Here is a 17,436-nt window from a genome sequence, read left to right on the forward strand (position 1 = left end):
GCCTCTCAAGTAGCTGGGATTACAGGGCATATGCCACCACCCCTGGCTAATTTTTGTATTGTTTAGTGGTGTCGGGGTTTTGCCATGTTGCCCAGGTTGGTCTTGAACTCCTGGGCTCAAGCAGTCCACCCACCTTGGCCTCCCAAAGTGTTGGGGTTACTGGCGTGAACCACCACGCCTTGGCCTAGTAGGTTTTCTAGAAGCACCTGAGGCCTCGTGAAGGCATGGTGTCATGGAGTAGAGGACATTCAACTCCGTTCCCAGGGAGCCCAAACACATCCCCTGCAGCCAGTCTCAACAGTCATGACGTGGCCAGGATGATGTGGGGAGGGGTGCTGTGAACTCTGTGGGAGACCAGCCCCCCTGGGAAGGGGCTGGAGTGGGCTTGGCTTTGAGGAGGATTCACAAGAAGAGGAGGAGGAGGTGGTGGCATGCTCGTTTGGGAGCATGGCCTGAGCCAGGGTGGGCACCTCTTCATTTAGGTGTCACCTTCTTGACATTCCAGCCAGGGACACGGTTTCCTTGGGGAAGATGGACACCTCCAGAATGGGACGTCTCCTGTTCTCACTGTTCTCCTAGCACACAGTTGTATTCTCTCGCAGTTCTGGAGGCTGTGAGATCTCCTGGCTGTTATCTAGAACAAACCCACCTTTCAGCAGCGCTGCCCTGATGGTGGGCGTGGTCCCTGCGGGGGAACAGACCCTGCTCTCTCAGAGCTTACTCAGAGCTAGTGGGCATGGGGGTGGTGCTGGACCGAACACCAGATGGATCATAGAGCTGGACAGTAAGCACAGAGGTCAGCCAGTGGGGACGGAGGGACTCATCCATGAAAAGACACCAAGCATTGAAAGAGATGAGAGGACGGCTGGGGGTCTGCCACACATGTGCATTTTGCGCAGATGGCCAAGGTGGTGAGGCGCCAGCCACGCAGACAACTGGAGGAAGGAGGAGTGCCCTGGGGGAGGGGCCAGCTCTGGTTCTAGAATGATCCACTTGTGCGTGTCGGTCTGGCTGGAATAAATCACTGCATCCGTACTGTAGACTCAATTGTAAGCTCACACCAGGGAGGGCTCTGCTTTGGTGCAGGGTCCTGAATCATGAGTCGGCCATTGGGGGGTGTCTCCAAGGGGACTCTCCAAGGAGGGGGTTCAACGGATCTCCCAGGGAAGGTCGTTTGTTTTCTTGGGTTGGACCTGGGACAAGGCCTTCTCTTGTCTAGTTTCTGTTCTCCAACTTGGCCACACGGAAGGATGCTGAGGACACCTGGAAGCCGGCCTCTGCTCTACAACGTCCGTAAGACAGCGGCACACCATGTGGGGACAGTTGGGACAGTGCTCAGGAGGCAGGGGGCAGATCGGAGGACTGTGGGAGGCCCTGGGAACCACACGAGGACCCAGGCATTGAGCTTTGCACTTCCTGGCATCGGCCCAGTGTACAGTCTGGCTCTGTGTCTACCCCATGCCCCGCTTTCCCCATCTGTATGGGGGGTAATAATATTCTTTACAGCCCAGGTTGAAGCGGGTGTAGATGTAATGAGCTAGGTAAGCCCATCTTATGACATTCAGTCTGGACATTGAACTCTGGGCTTTCTGGCTGGTAGAAGTGGACATTCAACCTTTCCTTGGAGCCCTGGGGCTTCTGCAGAATCCAAACAGAGCCAGCAGTTTGCATGCAGTGGCAGAGGGGTGGAGTGGCACCATGGTGGGAGCCCATACCTGGCACACCCCTGAGTCTGGGGCTCAGGATCCTGCTGCCCTGCAGCCACGCGATCAGTCAGAGGTCATGACTGGACCCACAAGCGAATACAGCCTGTGGATTTGATTTTGTTTGGCCCTGTGGTGTTTTATTTTATTTTTATTTTTATTTTATTTTATTTTTTTTGAGACGGAGTCTGGCTCTGTCTCCCAGGCTGGAGTGCAGTGGCCGGATCTCAGCTCACTGCAAGCTCTGCCTCCCGGGTTTATGCCATTCTCCTGCCTCAGCCTCCCGAGTAGCTGGGACTACAGGCGCCCGCCACCTCGCCCGGCTAGTTTTTTGTATTTTTTAGTAGAGACGGGGTTTCACCGTGTTAGCCAGGATGGTCTCGATCTCCTGACCTCGTGATCCGCCCGTCTCGGCCTCCCAAAGTGCTGGGATTACAGGCTTGAGCCACCACGCCCGGCTTATTTTTAGTTTTAGTTTTTGGAGACAGAGTCTCACTCTCTCGCTCAGGCTGAGTGCAGTGACATGATCTCAGCTTTGCAACCTCTGACTCCTGGGTTCAAGCGATTCTCCTGCCTCAGCCTCCCGAGCAGCTGGGACTATAGGTGAGCGTCACCGTGCCCAGTTAATTTTTTATTTTTAGTAAAGTGGGGTTTCACCATGTCAGCCAGGCTGCTTGATGTCTTAAAAAGGGCTTGTTTTGCTTTATGCCAGCGTGTAAGGACCAGGAGATATCATATAAAGATCCAGATTTCTACTGTCCTGAGAAGTGAACAGCTGTGGCCACGCCAGGCCCGTATCCTCTAGGGCAGTGATGGAGCTGAGACAGGGCCTGTGACAACTGAGAGTTCCCTGGAGTCCACGCGGCTCTTTGCCCAGCTTCTGGTGGAGGCTGAGCTTAGTGACCCAGGATTTTGTCTGTGTCCACCAAGAAGGAGAGGTGCCCATGGCTTAGAGAGGGCGCCCACAGGAGTGCCTTGCCCAGGAAGCTGGGAGCTGAAGCAGCCAGGATTAGGGGACTGGGCTTCCTCTTCCCCTCCCCAGTGCCTGAGTGCATTTGGAGGAAGAGAGACAGGTGAGGGGAAGGCACTGAAATGGTCCTGGAGAGCTGTTGTTGGGGGCTGGGGACCAACTGTCATCCCTTTTCCTGTGGGCAGGGGAGGCAGTGGTGGGATCCCATGAGACCTGGACTCTGGCCCGGTGAGGCAGGGAGCGCCTGGGGAAGACACTGTGGGTCTCCAGGGGGGCTTTGCTGGGGGGAGCTGTGCTGGGAGCCTGGCCTAGGGAAGGAGCTGGTGAATGTGCCTGCCATGTGGGCCCCTCCCTGCTCTGGCCCTGATAACCAGGAGCAGCTGGCTCTCATTTGGAGTGTAGTTGTGGGGACTGTGGAGGTGGCAACTTCCCAGGTACCATCCCCACTGCCTCCGAGGGAGCAGACCCTGGTGCCTCCAAGAGGCAGGATGGCTGCAGGGCGGGAGCTGGGTGGTTGGAATCACTGCATGGGATAGTATTGGATGGGAAGATGCAGGAGAGGCTGATGACTGAGAAAGTTGGTTCCTGTGGACTAAGCTGGGGGAGCTGGACAACCAAGTGGTTAGAACCTTGGGCTCTGGTATCAGCCTGATGTACAGTGTGGCTCTGGTCTACCCCGTGCCTCACTTTCCCCATCTGTCCTGGGGGTATTGGTGTTCTTTACGTCCCAGGGTTGAGCGGCTGTAGATGTGATGAGCGCGGTAAGCGCAGCGCCCCGCCGGCACCGAAAGCTCCAGTGTCCGCTCTTGGTATCACTGATGGGGTTTTCTTCTCGCTGTGGTTCTGATTGGTTACAGTTGTGGTCACTTATTGTTGGAGGTGTGTCCCCCACTGTGGCTGGTGGTAGAAGTGTTTGCTGGTGGTGTCCGGGTGTGTGCCTTGGCTGGAGGTGAGGAAGGATAAAAACAGCCTCGACAAGAAGGAAATCAAGGCCGGGCGCGCTGGCTCACGCCTGTAATCCCAGCACTTTGGGAGGCTGAGGCAGGTGGATCACTTGAGGTCAGGAGGCTGAGATCAGACTGACCAACATGGTGAAACCCCATCTCTACTAAAAATACAAAAATTAGCCAGGCATGGTGACCCGTGCCTATAATCCCAGCTACTGGGGAGGCTGAGGTAGGAGAATCGCTTGAACCCAGGAGGTGCCACTGCACTCCAGCCAGGGCAACAGATCAAGACTCCATCTCCAAAAAACAAAAACAAACAAACAAAAAAAGGAAATAAAAGTCTTCTCTGGAACTAGAACGTTCCTGTGTAGACGTAGCTGGAGGGGGAGGCTGTGTGGTTTGCGCCGTGGCCATGGCAAGACGCGATGGGCAGCGTCTCCCTGCTCCAGCCTACATCTCTGCCCCGGAACTCATGACAGGTCTCCTAGGATGGGGCCGTCCCTTTTGCTTGCTGTGGGTGTCTTAGGATGAGGCTGTCCCTTGCGCTTGCTGAGACATGAAGGACAGGAAGAGCCCCGGGGCCCTGAGCGCAGCATTGCCTGCCTTCCTCCGCTGCTCCTTAGCAGGAAACATGCCGGAGTGTTCCCGAGCCGTCCACTCACCAATTGTACTCCCTCTCTTTATTTTTCAGCCTTGAAAAGATCTTTTGAGGTCGAGGAGGTCGAGACACCCAACTCCACCCCACCCCGGAGGGTCCAGACTCCCCTACTCCGAGCCACTGTGGCCAGCTCCACCCAGAAATTCCAGGACCTGGGCGTGAAGAACTCAGAGCCCTCAGCCCGCCATGTGGACTCCCTAAGCCAGCGCTCCCCCAAGGCATCCCTGCGGAGGGTGGAGCTCTCGGGCCCCAAGGCGGCTGAGCCGGTGTCCCGGCGCACTGAGCTGTCCATTGACATCTCATCCAAGCAGGTGGAGAACGCCGGGGCCATCGGGCCATCCCGATTTGGGCTCAAGAGGGCTGAGGTGTTGGGCCACAAGACGCCAGAGCCGGCTCCTCGGAGGACGGAGATCACCCTTGTCAAACCCCAGGAGTCAGCCCACCGGAGGATGGAGCCCCCCGCCTCCAAGATCCCCGAGGTGCCCACTGCCCCTGCCACCGACGCAGCCCCCAAGAGGGTGGAGATCCAGATGCCCAAGCCTGCTGAGGCGCTCGCTGCCCCCAGCCCAGCCCAGACCCTGGAGAATTCAGAGCCTGCCCCCGTGTCTCAGCTGCAGAGCAGGCTGGAGCCCAAGCCCCAGCCCCCTGTGGCTGAGGCTGCACCCCGGAGCCAGGAGGGTGAGTCGCAGAGCACTGGGTCTTGGATGCGGTGGTGATGGGGACCTGGTTGCTGGCTTTGCCACAGAATCTTGGAGGAAGAAGCTGGATATGGGTGGGGGATGCTACCCTGGAGACCCAGAAAGAATGGAATGCATGGGGGTGGGAGTCTGCAAGCTCAGGAGAGGTGGCCGTGGCTCTCTCTGCCTGATGGGAACATGCCAAGATACTCCAAGTGGGACTTGAGTGAGAGTTTGGAAAGATTCTCTGGGTTTCAAGGAGCCTCCTTTATTGGTCACCATGGGCCTTGGTAGGACCTCTATCTGCTGTGTGTCCCTGGAGGGCCTGGGAGACTTGGAGAATGAGGAGCCACACAGGAACCAGGGCAGGCTCATGCAGGGGTGTGGGACAGGGTGGGGTTGAGACCCCTGGAAGGACTGTCACATTCTGGTGGCTCCTGCTTGAGGAATTGCAGGCTGCCTGGATGTGCCCAGCAGAGTCCGAGGGCTTGGGGAAGGGAGGAGGGACGTGTGCCTCCTGAGGCTTGCATCGGAGCTCATGGCCTGCTCCTCCTCCCCCAGGAGGGATGGTTGTGGCAGAGGGAGGGGAACATGAGGAGCACCTTAGTCTGCAGGACAAAACTCTCAGGGCACTGGGAAGGGGTTCCTGTGCCCTCTCACCAGGGGACTCTGTGATAGCTGCACACAGTTTTATTTGGGGGTGCCCTTCTGGTGAGAGGAGAGAGGCCATGGGGCTCCAGCAGTGTCCTGGGAGGGCTCAAGCCCAGAGCTGTGCTGACGTGGAGCTTACAGGCCGGGGGTTGGTGCCAGTCCTGTGGGATGCAGGGCCTGTTCGGAACTGCTAGGCTGTGGGACATAGTTGGGTCTCTTCTCAGAAGCGTTCCCCCTGGCCCCAGCAGGGATCGTGGCTCCATGGGGCTATGTTAAGGTGCCAGCTGGGTTAGAAGCCCCTCTAGAGCCGGGTCCGATTCTGGGCACAGGATCTGAACTCAGTAGGGATCGTGGCTCCATGGGGCTATGTTAAGGTGCCAGCTGGGTTAGAAGCCCCTCTAGAGCCGGGTCCGATTCTGGGCACAGGATCCGAACTCAGTATACTATGTTCAGTAAGCCTTCTTAGGGTTGGATGAACAGTGCAGTCTGGGTTTTTGATTTACCTTTTTCTTCTTATTTCTAATTGTGGTGAAATACACAACATACAATGTGCAATTTTAGCCACTTTGCAGTGTACGTTTCGTGGCATTCAGTACATTCACGGTGGTTTGCAGCTGCCACCACTGTCCGTCTCTGGGACCCTTTTCATCCTCCCAGAATGAGCTCTGTCCCCGTTAGACAAGCTCACCATGCCCCTCCCCCAGCTGCTGGCAGCCACCATTCTATTTTGTGTCTTTATTATGAACTTATTTGACCACTCTAGGAACCTTGTGTGAGTGGAAAAATACAATAATGGCCCATTTTGTGTCTGGCTCATTTCACTCAGCATGACGTCCTGAAGGTTCATCCGTCATGCTGTAGCATGGGGCAGAATTTCCTTCCTTTTAAAGGCTGAATAATATTCTGTTGTGTGATGCACCTGTGTTGTGTAGCTCTTCCTCCATCGGTGGACCCTTGTGTTGCTTCCACATCTCTCTACGTCCCTACTTTCCATCTTCTTTGACTTTTTGGAGACAGGGTCTTGCTCTTTCCTCCAGGCTGGAGTGCAGTGGTGTGATCACTGCTCACTGCAACCTCTGCCTCCTGGGCTCAAGTGATTCCCCCAACCTCAGCCTCCCAAGTACCTAGGACCACAGGTTGCACGCCACCATGCCTGGCTAAATTTTAAAATTTTTTGTAGAGACAGGTTCTCACTAAGTTGCCCAGGCTAGTCTCAAACTCCTGGGTTCAAATGAGCCTCCTGCCTTGGCCTCCCAAAGTGCTGGGATTATAGACATGAGCCACCCAACCCCTTTTTGGGTTTTCTTTTTGAATGAGAGTTCTCCAGTGGTCAGTGGGCTTGGGGGCTGGGAGGATGTGGGGCCTGGAGAGGGTGTGGGTCGGGGGGAGACTAGTGCTCCTCATGCTTTCACGGGCATGTGGAGCGCACATTCGTCTCGGCAGGTCTGAGGCCTGGGACTCTGCATTTCTTACAGAGGGGGCATCGGAACACACTGAGTAGCCAGAGGCTAGTGGGCCTTGGACCATCCTTTCCAGCCCTCAGTGTGCGAGTCCGTGTTCCCTCTCCCATCTCTCTAAGCTTGACTCTGCAGAGCCACCCCGCCCCAGCCACCTAGACTCAGTGACAGTGGCTGCCAGTGGCATGGTGTCAGGCCAAAGGGATGGGCAGTTTGCAGAGTGGCAGGAGGCTGCTTCCTCCCCAGCCTTCTGTTGGTGCAGGACCTTTGTTTGACGTGCCGGATACACCCACCTCCTGGGTTTATATGTTCACACTCAGCTGAGTCAAACAGGATGTGGCTGGGGAGGCGGTTGTCACTGGGCCATCTAGATCTTGGTGACGGCTGGTGCTGGATGCACAGAGACATGGTCCTGGCTCTGGGGACAGGTGGGAGGATGTCCATGGGGATGTACAAGAACATCCTCCTCCAGGGGCAGACACAGCTCAGCCCCTAAATTGTGCCAGAGAGTGCACTGGGAGCCAGACCCAGGGACACATCCTGCAGGCTCTGCTTTCGGGAGCTCACCGAGCCGTGAGCAGGATGGCTGGGACACAAGGAGTGCCCAGGGAGCTTCCCCAGCAGTGGAAGTGCAATTTCATCAGGCCAGGACGGGGAGAGAAAGGCAGGCCACGTGGAGGCGGCAGCGTTCAGAGCTGGCAGGAGCCTGGTGCTCTGGGGGACGGTGCCTTTCTCCATGGAATAGGATGTACATGTTGGAGCCGGGGCATGGGAGAAAACCGTCAGCATCCCAGGTGGGAGTCCAGCCCGCGTGGAGAGGTCCGTGGGCTGGGCTGACGGTCTTGAGGGCCTAAGCAAGTCCGGGTGGAGGAAAGGCAGGGAGAGAAGAGGGCAAGGCCTTCCCGATGGAGAGGTGCTGTTGAAATCCAATGAGAGTGGCTTCTCGGGGAACCCAGGCCCGAGCCCCACTAGCTCTTCCTCTGAGGCACCACCTGCTTGCTTCTCCGTTCTCCCCTCTGTGTCACAACACATCTCTGTTCTGGACACACATCCAGTTCTCTCCAACTCGGCTTCCTGCCCATCTTCCTGCAGGTCCAGCAGGCCCATCCCCTTCTGCCCGTCCATGTGGGCTGGGCTGGGAGCTCCCTGAGCCCCCACATGCACAGCTCTGACCCATCTCCATGGCCCCTCTGCACCCCGAGTACCAGGGATCCAGCTGGCACCATGGGGAAAGGCATATGGGGAAAGGGATCAGGGAGGGAGTTCTGTGCCCTCTCAGCAGATGCCCAGCCCGTTGGCTTCTGCCTGTGGGAGGGCATCTGTGCTGTGGTTTGTCTCCACCCCAGAGCTGCAGGCACAGGGCAGGGTCTCCTGGGGCCCAGCTGAATTGCTCCCAGACTGACTTCCCCAAAGCACAGCACTGCTGAGATCTCTTCCCATCCTGAGCCTTCCCTGCTCACTCACCGTAGGCCCCGCCACGGTTGATTCACTCTCCTGCTCAGCTCACACCTCTCTGCTTCCCAGCTTCTCCTGCTTTGGTCTTCCCTTCATCTCCCACACCTTTCCTCACAACCCCTTTGCCCTGACCTCCTGAACCCTGACCTCTGCTTCTCTTTTTTTTTTTTTTTTTTGAGACGGAGTCTCATTCTATCGCCCGGGCTGGAGTGCAGTGGTGTAATCTCGGCTTACTGCAAGCTCCGCCTCCCAGGTTCAAGCGATTTTTCTGCCTCAGCCTCCCGAGTAGCTGGGACTATTGGCACGGGCTACCACTCCCGGCTAACTTTTGTATTTTTAGTAGAGACAGAGTTTCACCATATTGGCCAGGCTGGTCTCAAACCTTGTGACCCACCTGCCTCGGCTTCCCAGGACTCCCAAAGTGCTGGGATTACAGGTGTGAGCCACCGTGCCCAGTCTGTCTTGGTTTTTTACAAAGAACCCTGTAAGAGGCCGGGTGCAGTGGTTCATGCCTGTAAATCCACACTTCGGGAGGCCAAGGCAGGCAGATTGCTTGAGCCCAGGAGTTTGGGACCAGCCTGGGCAACAAAGAGAAACCCCGTCTTTACAAAAAAATACAAAAAAATTAGCCAGGCGCAGTAGCATGTGCTTGTAGTCCCAGCTACCCAGGAGGCTGAGGTGGATCACCTAAGCACGGGAGGCTGAGGCTGCGGTGAGCTGAGATTGTGCCACTGCACTCCAGCTTAGGAGACAATGTGGGACCCTGTCTTAAAAAAAAAAAAAAAAAAAGAAATCCCATAAGATACCAAGTAAGTGCTACTTGGACATAATAGGTACGCCGTGAAATTATGCTGAAGGAGTGAGCCACTGGTGGTGAGATGGGGGATGGCTTTTTTTGTGGTTCTTGCAGAGATATAGTGACCCCCTTGGGACATCCCTAGGGACCAAGCAGAAACTTTCCTGGTCAACTTTACCCCCAGGGCACCTGGTGTCTCCTCTGGAGGTCGTGCTGGGGGCTCAGTGGGTAGGTGTCAGCTTCAGTGTGGGGGTTCTGGAAGGGGTCAGCATTTCAGGAAGGAGTGTGGGCACCTAGATGGTTGAAGGGGAGGGAGAGGAAGACAGGAGCTGCAGAGGGCACAGGCCTCCCTGCCTGCTCCTCCGCCCCAGGGCCTGGTGAGGTCTGAGCTTTATGCTGGTGCGGTGGATTCTCGGTTTCTGAGGCTCTGGCCCTGCCCCTGAACTTGGCACCCTCCTTGCTGTCCTCCCGCAGAAAGACCCTCGTCCTTCGGGGTCATCCCTGGTCCTCTCAGGCTCTGGGTGGGGACGGCCTTGCCTCCTCTCCCGGATCCCCTGCTCTTTCCCTGCCCCCCACATGGGTGCCTCTGGGTGGGGCGGGGCTGGGCTGCAGCACCCAGGACTGAGACTGCAAGGGCTGGCCGCTGGCTCAGAGCCCCCCCACCAGAGTTACCCCCCGGCTTCTCAGCCACACCAGCCAAGTTTCTCCAGAGCTGCCTTATAAGGCAGGTGCTCAGCGCTCGTCCGTGGGTCTGGTTCTCTGCCTTCTTGGGATACTCACTGGGGGCAAGAGGGAGGCCAGGCCTGGTGCCCAGCTCAGTTCTGGGCATGTCCCGGCTCTGCCCCATGAGCCAACTGGTTCTGAACCATCACTTCACCCCTCCCAGCCTCAATTTCTTGATTTGTCAGAGGCATCTGCAGAGGTGGCTGGGGGCTGAGCTCTCGCGTATCCACCCACCCCAAGAACCAAGAAGGAAGTCCACGGTGGTGCTGGGGCCACTGTGACCATGGGTGTAAAATTGGGGCGGGGTAGACATGGCAGCATGTCTCAGTAGTTTTGCTGTGACCCAGAGGGTCTGGAAATCTTTGTCGTGTGGGTGGAGCGTTGAGGGAGCTGGGAGTCAGGCCCCCCAAGCCCATGATGGTGGGCGTGGCTCTTCACATACTTGGTGCGCACCAGGCCCTGTGTTCCAGGGACAGAACAGGGAGCAATCTCAGCTCAGACAGCAGGGCTGCCAGTACAGCATTGAGTGTACAGGGTTAATCGAAGCACAGGGCTCCCTGAAACCACCAACACAGAGCATTGAAGAGGTGGCTTTGGGGAAAGTGGGGTCAGAGGTGAGCCTGAGTCGGGGGTGGGGAGGGTGGGCATTAGCCTGCAAGGGAGGAACACCTACTAGGCCCCAGAAGTTCCTGGTGGGGATCAGGGACTGTGCAGTTGGGGAGAGGGTGACTGCCGTGATTTAGGGAGGAAGGGCCCCATAGACAGCCCAGCTCCTGGCCCCATGTTTACAGGACACCCCACATAGGCTCTGAGCCTATCCCTGGACTGTGGACTCCCTGAAGCAGGGTCTGCAGGTTTGTCCAGTACCAGGTGTAAAGCAGGGGGCCTTGGTAAGCATCGAGGGACTCACTGGTGTCTGATGAAGCAGTGAGTTTGGATCGTATCATGCCTGGGGTCCTGAGCCTGCAGGATTTTTCCGTGTGGGGCTGTGTGCTTCTGCTTCTGGAGGGACGAAAGCCGGGTGTCCAGAAGGCACCCATGTTCCTGCCGGGCTGCCTTACTCAGAAGGTCCCGCTGCTCCCACCTCCTCCCATTTTCCTGAGCTGCTTCCAGAGGGCACCCAGGTCCCCTTTTACTTTGGGATTGGGTCTCTTTCTCTTTCCCCTTCTAAGAACAAGTATCGTCCTTCTCCGAGCTGTCCCTGGAGCCTCTCAGACCCAGGTCTAGAGCAGGAAGTCCCCCATGTGCTGGGGGAACAGGAGAATCAATGGGGGAGGAGCAGCCAGGCCAGGTGTGTCTCCTTCATGGTGGGACGGGGTGGGGCCAGAGCAGAGCCTGGCTGCAGGGCCCAGGAAGAGAACCCTTCCCCTCGTGGCCTGCTCAGCTGCCTGCCAAGTACCCTGCAGTGGTGAGAGGAAAGGAGGGCTGGTCTGGGAATGCAGCGGGTGCCGAGCAGCTGTGGAATACCTTAAATAGAGCGGGCAGCTGCGGGGAAGGGTGGGGCCAGGAGGCAGGCACTGGGGGTGGTGTCTCCACTCCGCCCCCTGCAGCTCTGTGGCCCTGACCACCCAGCCTGGCCCCAGGATGGAGCCCCAGCCCCCAGACACATGGCACTGGGTGAGGCCTCCTCTCACAACTTGTCCCAGGAAGCCAGAGCAGCTGCCAGAAGAGAGAGGAGCTGTGTCTGCACCCGCAGCCTCCCAGGCCTGGGACAGCTGCTGGGATTGAGGGTCTGCACAATGGCGAGCCTGTCCGGAGGGGCGTGCCCCGGCCAGACAGCCGTGCTCTGTGCGGTGTAGACAGAGGGCACATTCAACCCTGCAGGAGTGCACTCAGACTCCCCGCCTGGGGCCCCGAAGTGTGGGCAGCCCCTAACCAGACCCTGGATTCCAGCAGACAGCCTGGGAGGATGCCGTGTGGTCCACCCTGACACACTGTGTCACCTGAGACCTCATGTCCGAGAGCTGCCGGGAGGCGCTTCCTCAGTTGGACTCCACTTCCTCTCTGGAGTTTTCTGTGGGTGCGATAAGTGACTCTCTCTCCTGCAGTCCAAGGGGGCTCCTGGGGTCTGGGCTGTAACTGACAGGCTCGAGTAGCCCATGGCCAGGGCTGAGCTTCCTTCCTGTTCTCTCCAAACACTGAGCCGAGGAAGGGGTTAAAGTGGAGATGCTCTGAGGCATGGAGCTCCCCCAACCCTGTCCCCACATCCCACTACTGGGTGTACTCTGTGGAGCCCCGGGACTTGTAAGGAACCCAGAGTGGAGATGCCTGGTCTCATCCAGTGCAGGTGAGGGGGAAAGTGATTTGTCCACAGTCACAGGTCAAGCTCGATTCCACTCCACCGCCCCAGTCTGAAACCTGGAACTGGAAATGGCCCTGGAGATCACTGATTCCATCTCCCGCCTTCCAAAATGGCCCGCAGGGGTTACGATGTAGATGCCTGTCATGCCTTGCCCACTTGTGTGTGGGGAAATGGCAGAGGAGCGCCGGCTCTGCCCTCACACTACCTGGGCTGCCGCCCCTGCCCTGGCCAGTGGCTTTCCTCTCTGGTCCGTCTTCTCACTGTGGAAGTGGGCACAGTTCTTCCTGTGCAGCGTGGTGAGAGTGAACAGTGATAATTCGTAAGCAGGGCTGGAGCGCCTGGGGGATTCGTGTTAAACAAGCATATAAACAAAAGCCGAACCCAACCCTGATTTAATCAGCAGGCAGGCCTTGTCTGAAGCCCCCGGGCAGCACCTCATACCATCCGTAGATTCCAGGCCGGTGGCGTCGCCCTGTATCTCTCCTGCCCTCCCGCAAGTTGGTGTTTAGAAGCCCTGCTCTGTGTTCTGGCTCCCATTCTCCCTGTGACCTTTCCCTTTCTTCATCCTAAAAAGCAATGCACGACCGGGCGTGGGGACAGGCGCCTGTAGTCCCAGCTGCTTGGGAGGGAGGCTGAGGCAGGAGAATCGCTTAAACCCAGGAGGTGGAGGTTTCAGTGAGCCGAGATTGTGCTAGTGCTGTCCAGCCTGGGTGACGGAACAAGACTCCATTTGGAAACAAAACAAAACAAAACAATGCCCAGTCATTCTTAGATAAAAAATGAAGATCACATGAAATTTCGAAAGGAAGTTTTTCTCTCCCATTCCCCAACTCTTTCCCAAGGGGGCCATGTTGACAGCTGGGTGTGGCATTCTTCTGAATTTTATTTGTGCAGAGTCATTCAGGGCTTGTGTAAAAAAAAGTCAATGTGTAAATTTAGACTTTTCAAGAACACAAAGGAAATCAGACTTCTGCAACCAGCTTTTGTTTTTTCCATTTGACAACACTGTTGCCACTTGTAGATGAAGCATGTTACTTTTTTTTTTTTTTTTTTGACCGGACTGTTGACCAGGCTGGAGTGCAGTGGTGCCATATGGGCTCCCTGGGCTCAGTGTAACCGCCGCCTTCCGGTTTTAAGTGATTCTCCTGCCTCAGCCTCCCAAGTAGCTGGAATTACAGGTGCCTGCCACCCTGCCTGGCTAATTTTTGTATTTTTAGTAGAAACAGGGTTTCACTATGTTGGCCAGGCTGGTCTTGAACTCCTGACCTCGAGATCTGCCCGCCTTGGCCTCCCAAAGTAGCACGTTCCTTTTCATGCTTGTGTCATCAGATGTCCCATGGCCCTGCCAGGCTTGTCCAGCTGCCCACTGTGATTGAGAGGCTGCAACAGATGTTCTCTGTACATGTGCACACGTGACTGTAGGATGAGCCCTTAAGAGTGAATTTCTGTGTCAAGGATGTGGTTTGATCTGCCAGGCACAGTGGCTCACGCTTGTAATCCCGGCACTTTGGGAGGCCTAGATGGGCTGATCACAAAAATTAGCTGGGCATGGTGGCTTGTGCCTGTAATCTCAGCTACTCAGGAGGCTAAGGCAGGAGATTTACTTGAACCCAGGAGGTGGAGGTTGCAGTGAGCCAAGATCGCGCCATTGCACTCCAGCCTGGGTGACAGAGCGAGACTCCATATAAAAAAAAAAAAAAAAAATCCTTGTTCCTGAATTGGCCTCTAAAGTGGTTACTAGAATTTTTAGGGCCCCTCCCCTCGCCGGCCTGCTCAGCTGTCTGCTGGGCCCTGTGCTGTGATGGTCCAGCAGGGAGGTCCTATGCCCCTCACCCCTGTCTGAGGGCCAGACGCTTTCCAATTGGTGTTTTATTTTGTGCATCTCGGTCAAGCGAGAGGGATTATCTCTTCGTACGTTACAGACCAGGGCCTTGTGTTCTCTTTTCATTTGGATGGTTCATCCTTTCCTTGTTGAAATGTTTTAAAAAGAGTACTTTGTAAGCCAGGCATGGTGGCTCACACCTGTAATCCCAGCACTTTGGGAGGCTGAAGTGGGCGGATCGCTTGAGCTTAGGAGTTCGAGACCAGCCTGGGCAACATGGCAGAATCGCATCTCTGCAAAAATTAGCTGGGTGAGGTGGTGCTCCTGTAGTCCCAGCTACTCGGGAGGCTGATGTGGGAGGATCATTTGAGTCTGGGAGTTTGAGGCTTCTGGGAACTGTGATCATACCACTGCATTCCAGCCTGGGTGACAGAGCGAGATCCTGTCTAAAAAAAAAAAAAAAAAAAGTTATTTGTACATCTTTATCACAGCAGGTATGAGTGTCTTGTCCCCGGCTGCCTACTTTTGATTTTATTTCTGGGATGTTCTTCCACACAGAACATTTTAATCCTGTTATCCTGATGTTGTCAAGTCTCTGCTTTCCCTTTTAGCTTTTGGAATTCATGTCCTGTTTAGAGGTCTCCTGCGTTCTGAAATTATAGGAAAGAATTTCACCCACGTTTTCTTCTAGTACTTCTGTGGTTTCATTTTTACATGTTGAAATCATGAATCCATTGGAATGTATTTTGGTTTCAGCAGCGAGGTAGGGGTAGATGGTATTGCCTGGATACACAGCAGCGAGCTTGGTCTGGAGCGGGTGGGGCGTGTGTGTGTGTGTGTGTGTGTGTGCTATTTTTATCAGTTTTGGTGTCTGTATTGTGCTGGCTTAGCAAAAACAATTTGGATGCATTTCTTTTCCCCTCTGTGTTCTGGAACATTTTAAGCAGCAACATAATAATCCCTTTGTTAAAACTTTTCAAGAATTCACTCGTGAAACCATCTGGGCCTGATACTTTTGGGGGAGTCTAGCACTTAAAAAATTTAAATTTTTTCCATGGGTCTTTGAGTTTTGGAGTTTTTCTTCTTAAAATTCATTATTTATTTTTTTCCTAGAAAAGCGTCTTTTAGCTTATTTAAAATCCCTCGGCTTATTCCGTGGGGGTTACTTTAGCTCACTTAGTCAGGACAGCGTGCAGCGGGGTGATTGACATGCTTGGTTAGCAGAGCATGATCGATAGGTCAGTGTGCAAACATCACTGCTGTGGCTGGTGTCCTGGGATGCTCCATGTTGAGGCACATGTGTGCAGTGCAGGGTGATGTGTATTCTGAGAGGGGATGAAGCCACAGGACCCCTGCACCCTTAAGAGAGAGCCCCCCTCCCCACGGCTGCAGTCTTGAGTAGGTAGTGACGGGGCCTGAGTCTGGGGGTGGCTCAGTGGTCCCAGCAGGCCAAGGGCTTCAGGAATTATGAGAAGTTTGGAGCTGCCCAGAGAGTGGCTTTCAAAATCAGTCTGGACTGCAGCCTCCAGAAAGACATGCGCTTGACACCACGACCCAGGGCACACCTATATGGGGTGGGGGTGGGAGGTGGGGGTATATAAATGAAACCAAATTTCCGTGATGGAATTCTTACCTTTACCATGCCTGTGCTACACTTTGGTATTTTCTATTATTTTTTTTTTTCCTCTCTATTTTTTTGTTTGTTTGTTTTGGAGAGAGGGAAGGCTTTTTTCATTTTTTTAAAACAGCTTTATTGAGATTCAAGTAAGCTACTATACAATCCACCCATTTAAAGTGCATAATTCCATGGTTTTCAGTCTATTCAGAGAGTAGTGCAACCATCATCACCACAACCAATTTTAGAAAATTGAAAATTTGAGAAATTTAGAAAATTTTTTTCTTAAGAAGAAACCCCGTAGCCTTTAGCTATGAATCCTGCCCTCCTCCTCCATATCTCCTTTCTATCTGTGTGGATTCCAGACTTTTCTTTTCTTTTTTTTCCCTTTCTTTCTTTCTTTTTTTTTTTTTTAAGGTAGGGTCTGATTCTGTCACTCAGGCTGGAGTGAATGGCTCAGTCTCTGCTCACTGCAACGTCCGCCTCCCTGGCTCAAGCCATCTTGCCACCACAGCCTCCTAAGTAGCTGAGACTACAGGCCTGTGCCACCATGCCTGGCTAATTTTTGTATTTTTTGTAGAGATGAGGTTTCACCATGTTGCCCAGGCTGGTCTTGAACTCCTGGGCTTAAATGATTCTCTTGTCTTGGCCTCTCAAAGTTCTGGATTTATAGGCGTGAGCTACTGCACCTGGCCGATTCTAGACATTTCTTGTACAGAGAATTGCACGTTTGGCCTTTGTGTCTGGCTTCTCCACTTTGTGTCACGTTTCCAAGATCCATCCACATTGTAGCAGGTGGAATGGACTGTTCCATTGTGGACAGACACGTTGTCTTCATCAGCTGAGGGACATTGGGATGTTGTCACCATTGGCCTTTCGTGAGTGTATTCTTTTCAAATTAAAAAAAAAAAAACCGCTGGTCACCACCCACTAGATAGTTTTCTTGGCCCACAGGGTGGGACAAGCCGGCCTGGGTGAGGACAGGGATATGGCCAGGTAGAGGCAGCTGGAGTGGCCCTGGGTTGCTTCTGGGCACAGCAGGTGGAGGTGCAGAGGCAGAGCCTGAGCACGTTCCCTGGGCAGATCTCCATCCTGGGAATGTTTGTTTATTCAGGAAGTCTCGGCCAGGTGTGGTGCCTCACACCTGTAATCCCAGCACTTTGTGAGGTCAAGGCAGGCAGATCACCTGAGGTCAGGAGTTCGAGACCAGCCTGGCCCACATGGCAAAACCCCATCTCTACTAAAAATACAAAAATTAGCTGGTTGTGGTGGCGTGCACCTGTAGTCCCAGCTACTTGGGAGGCTGAGGCAGGAGAATCTGCTTGATTCCAGGAGGCAGAGCTTGAACCCAGGAGGTGGAGGTTGCAGTGAGCCAAAATTGCACCACTGCACTCCAGCCTGGGTGACAGAGTGAGACTATGTCTCAAAAAAAAAAAAAAAAAAAAACTCCAGTGCTGCCCTGTGCCCGGCACTGAGGCGGGGGAATGCAACACTGGTATGTGCTTCCAGCCCACCGGGCTCCTGTCTGGAGCTGACGTGCGACCAAGGCACATGAGGGAAGCACGGTGAGGTGGATGATGCGCAGGCGTAAGGAGCAAAATAAGGCAGACACAGTGGCTTAGTGGCTCCTGGTGGCTGCGAGGAGCATGGGCAGGACAGA

The 17,436-nt window shown here is 54.9% G+C and overlaps 1 protein-coding gene across 6 annotated transcripts in view; it reads left to right on the top strand.

The window, feature by feature from the left end:
* The window catches only part of SEPT9 (septin 9), a 212,031-nt gene that overhangs the window by 110,328 nt on the left and 84,267 nt on the right, over positions 1 to 17,436 (top strand). For 5 of the 6 annotated variants that reach the window (XM_011953141.1, XM_011953295.1, XM_011953381.1 and 2 more), the window contains one exon: positions 4,312 to 4,956. In XM_011953141.1, the coding sequence (XP_011808531.1) occupies positions 4,312 to 4,956 (645 nt within the window). Of the gene's footprint in view, positions 1 to 4,311; positions 4,957 to 7,426; positions 7,492 to 17,436 lie in introns of those variants that run through there. The other variant, XM_011953510.1, reaches the window with a different exon arrangement.

Source organism: Colobus angolensis, unplaced genomic scaffold (genome assembly GCF_000951035.1).
Source record: "Colobus angolensis palliatus isolate OR3802 unplaced genomic scaffold, Cang.pa_1.0 Scaffold1, whole genome shotgun sequence".
Classification (NCBI taxonomy): Eukaryota; Metazoa; Chordata; class Mammalia; order Primates; family Cercopithecidae; genus Colobus; species Colobus angolensis.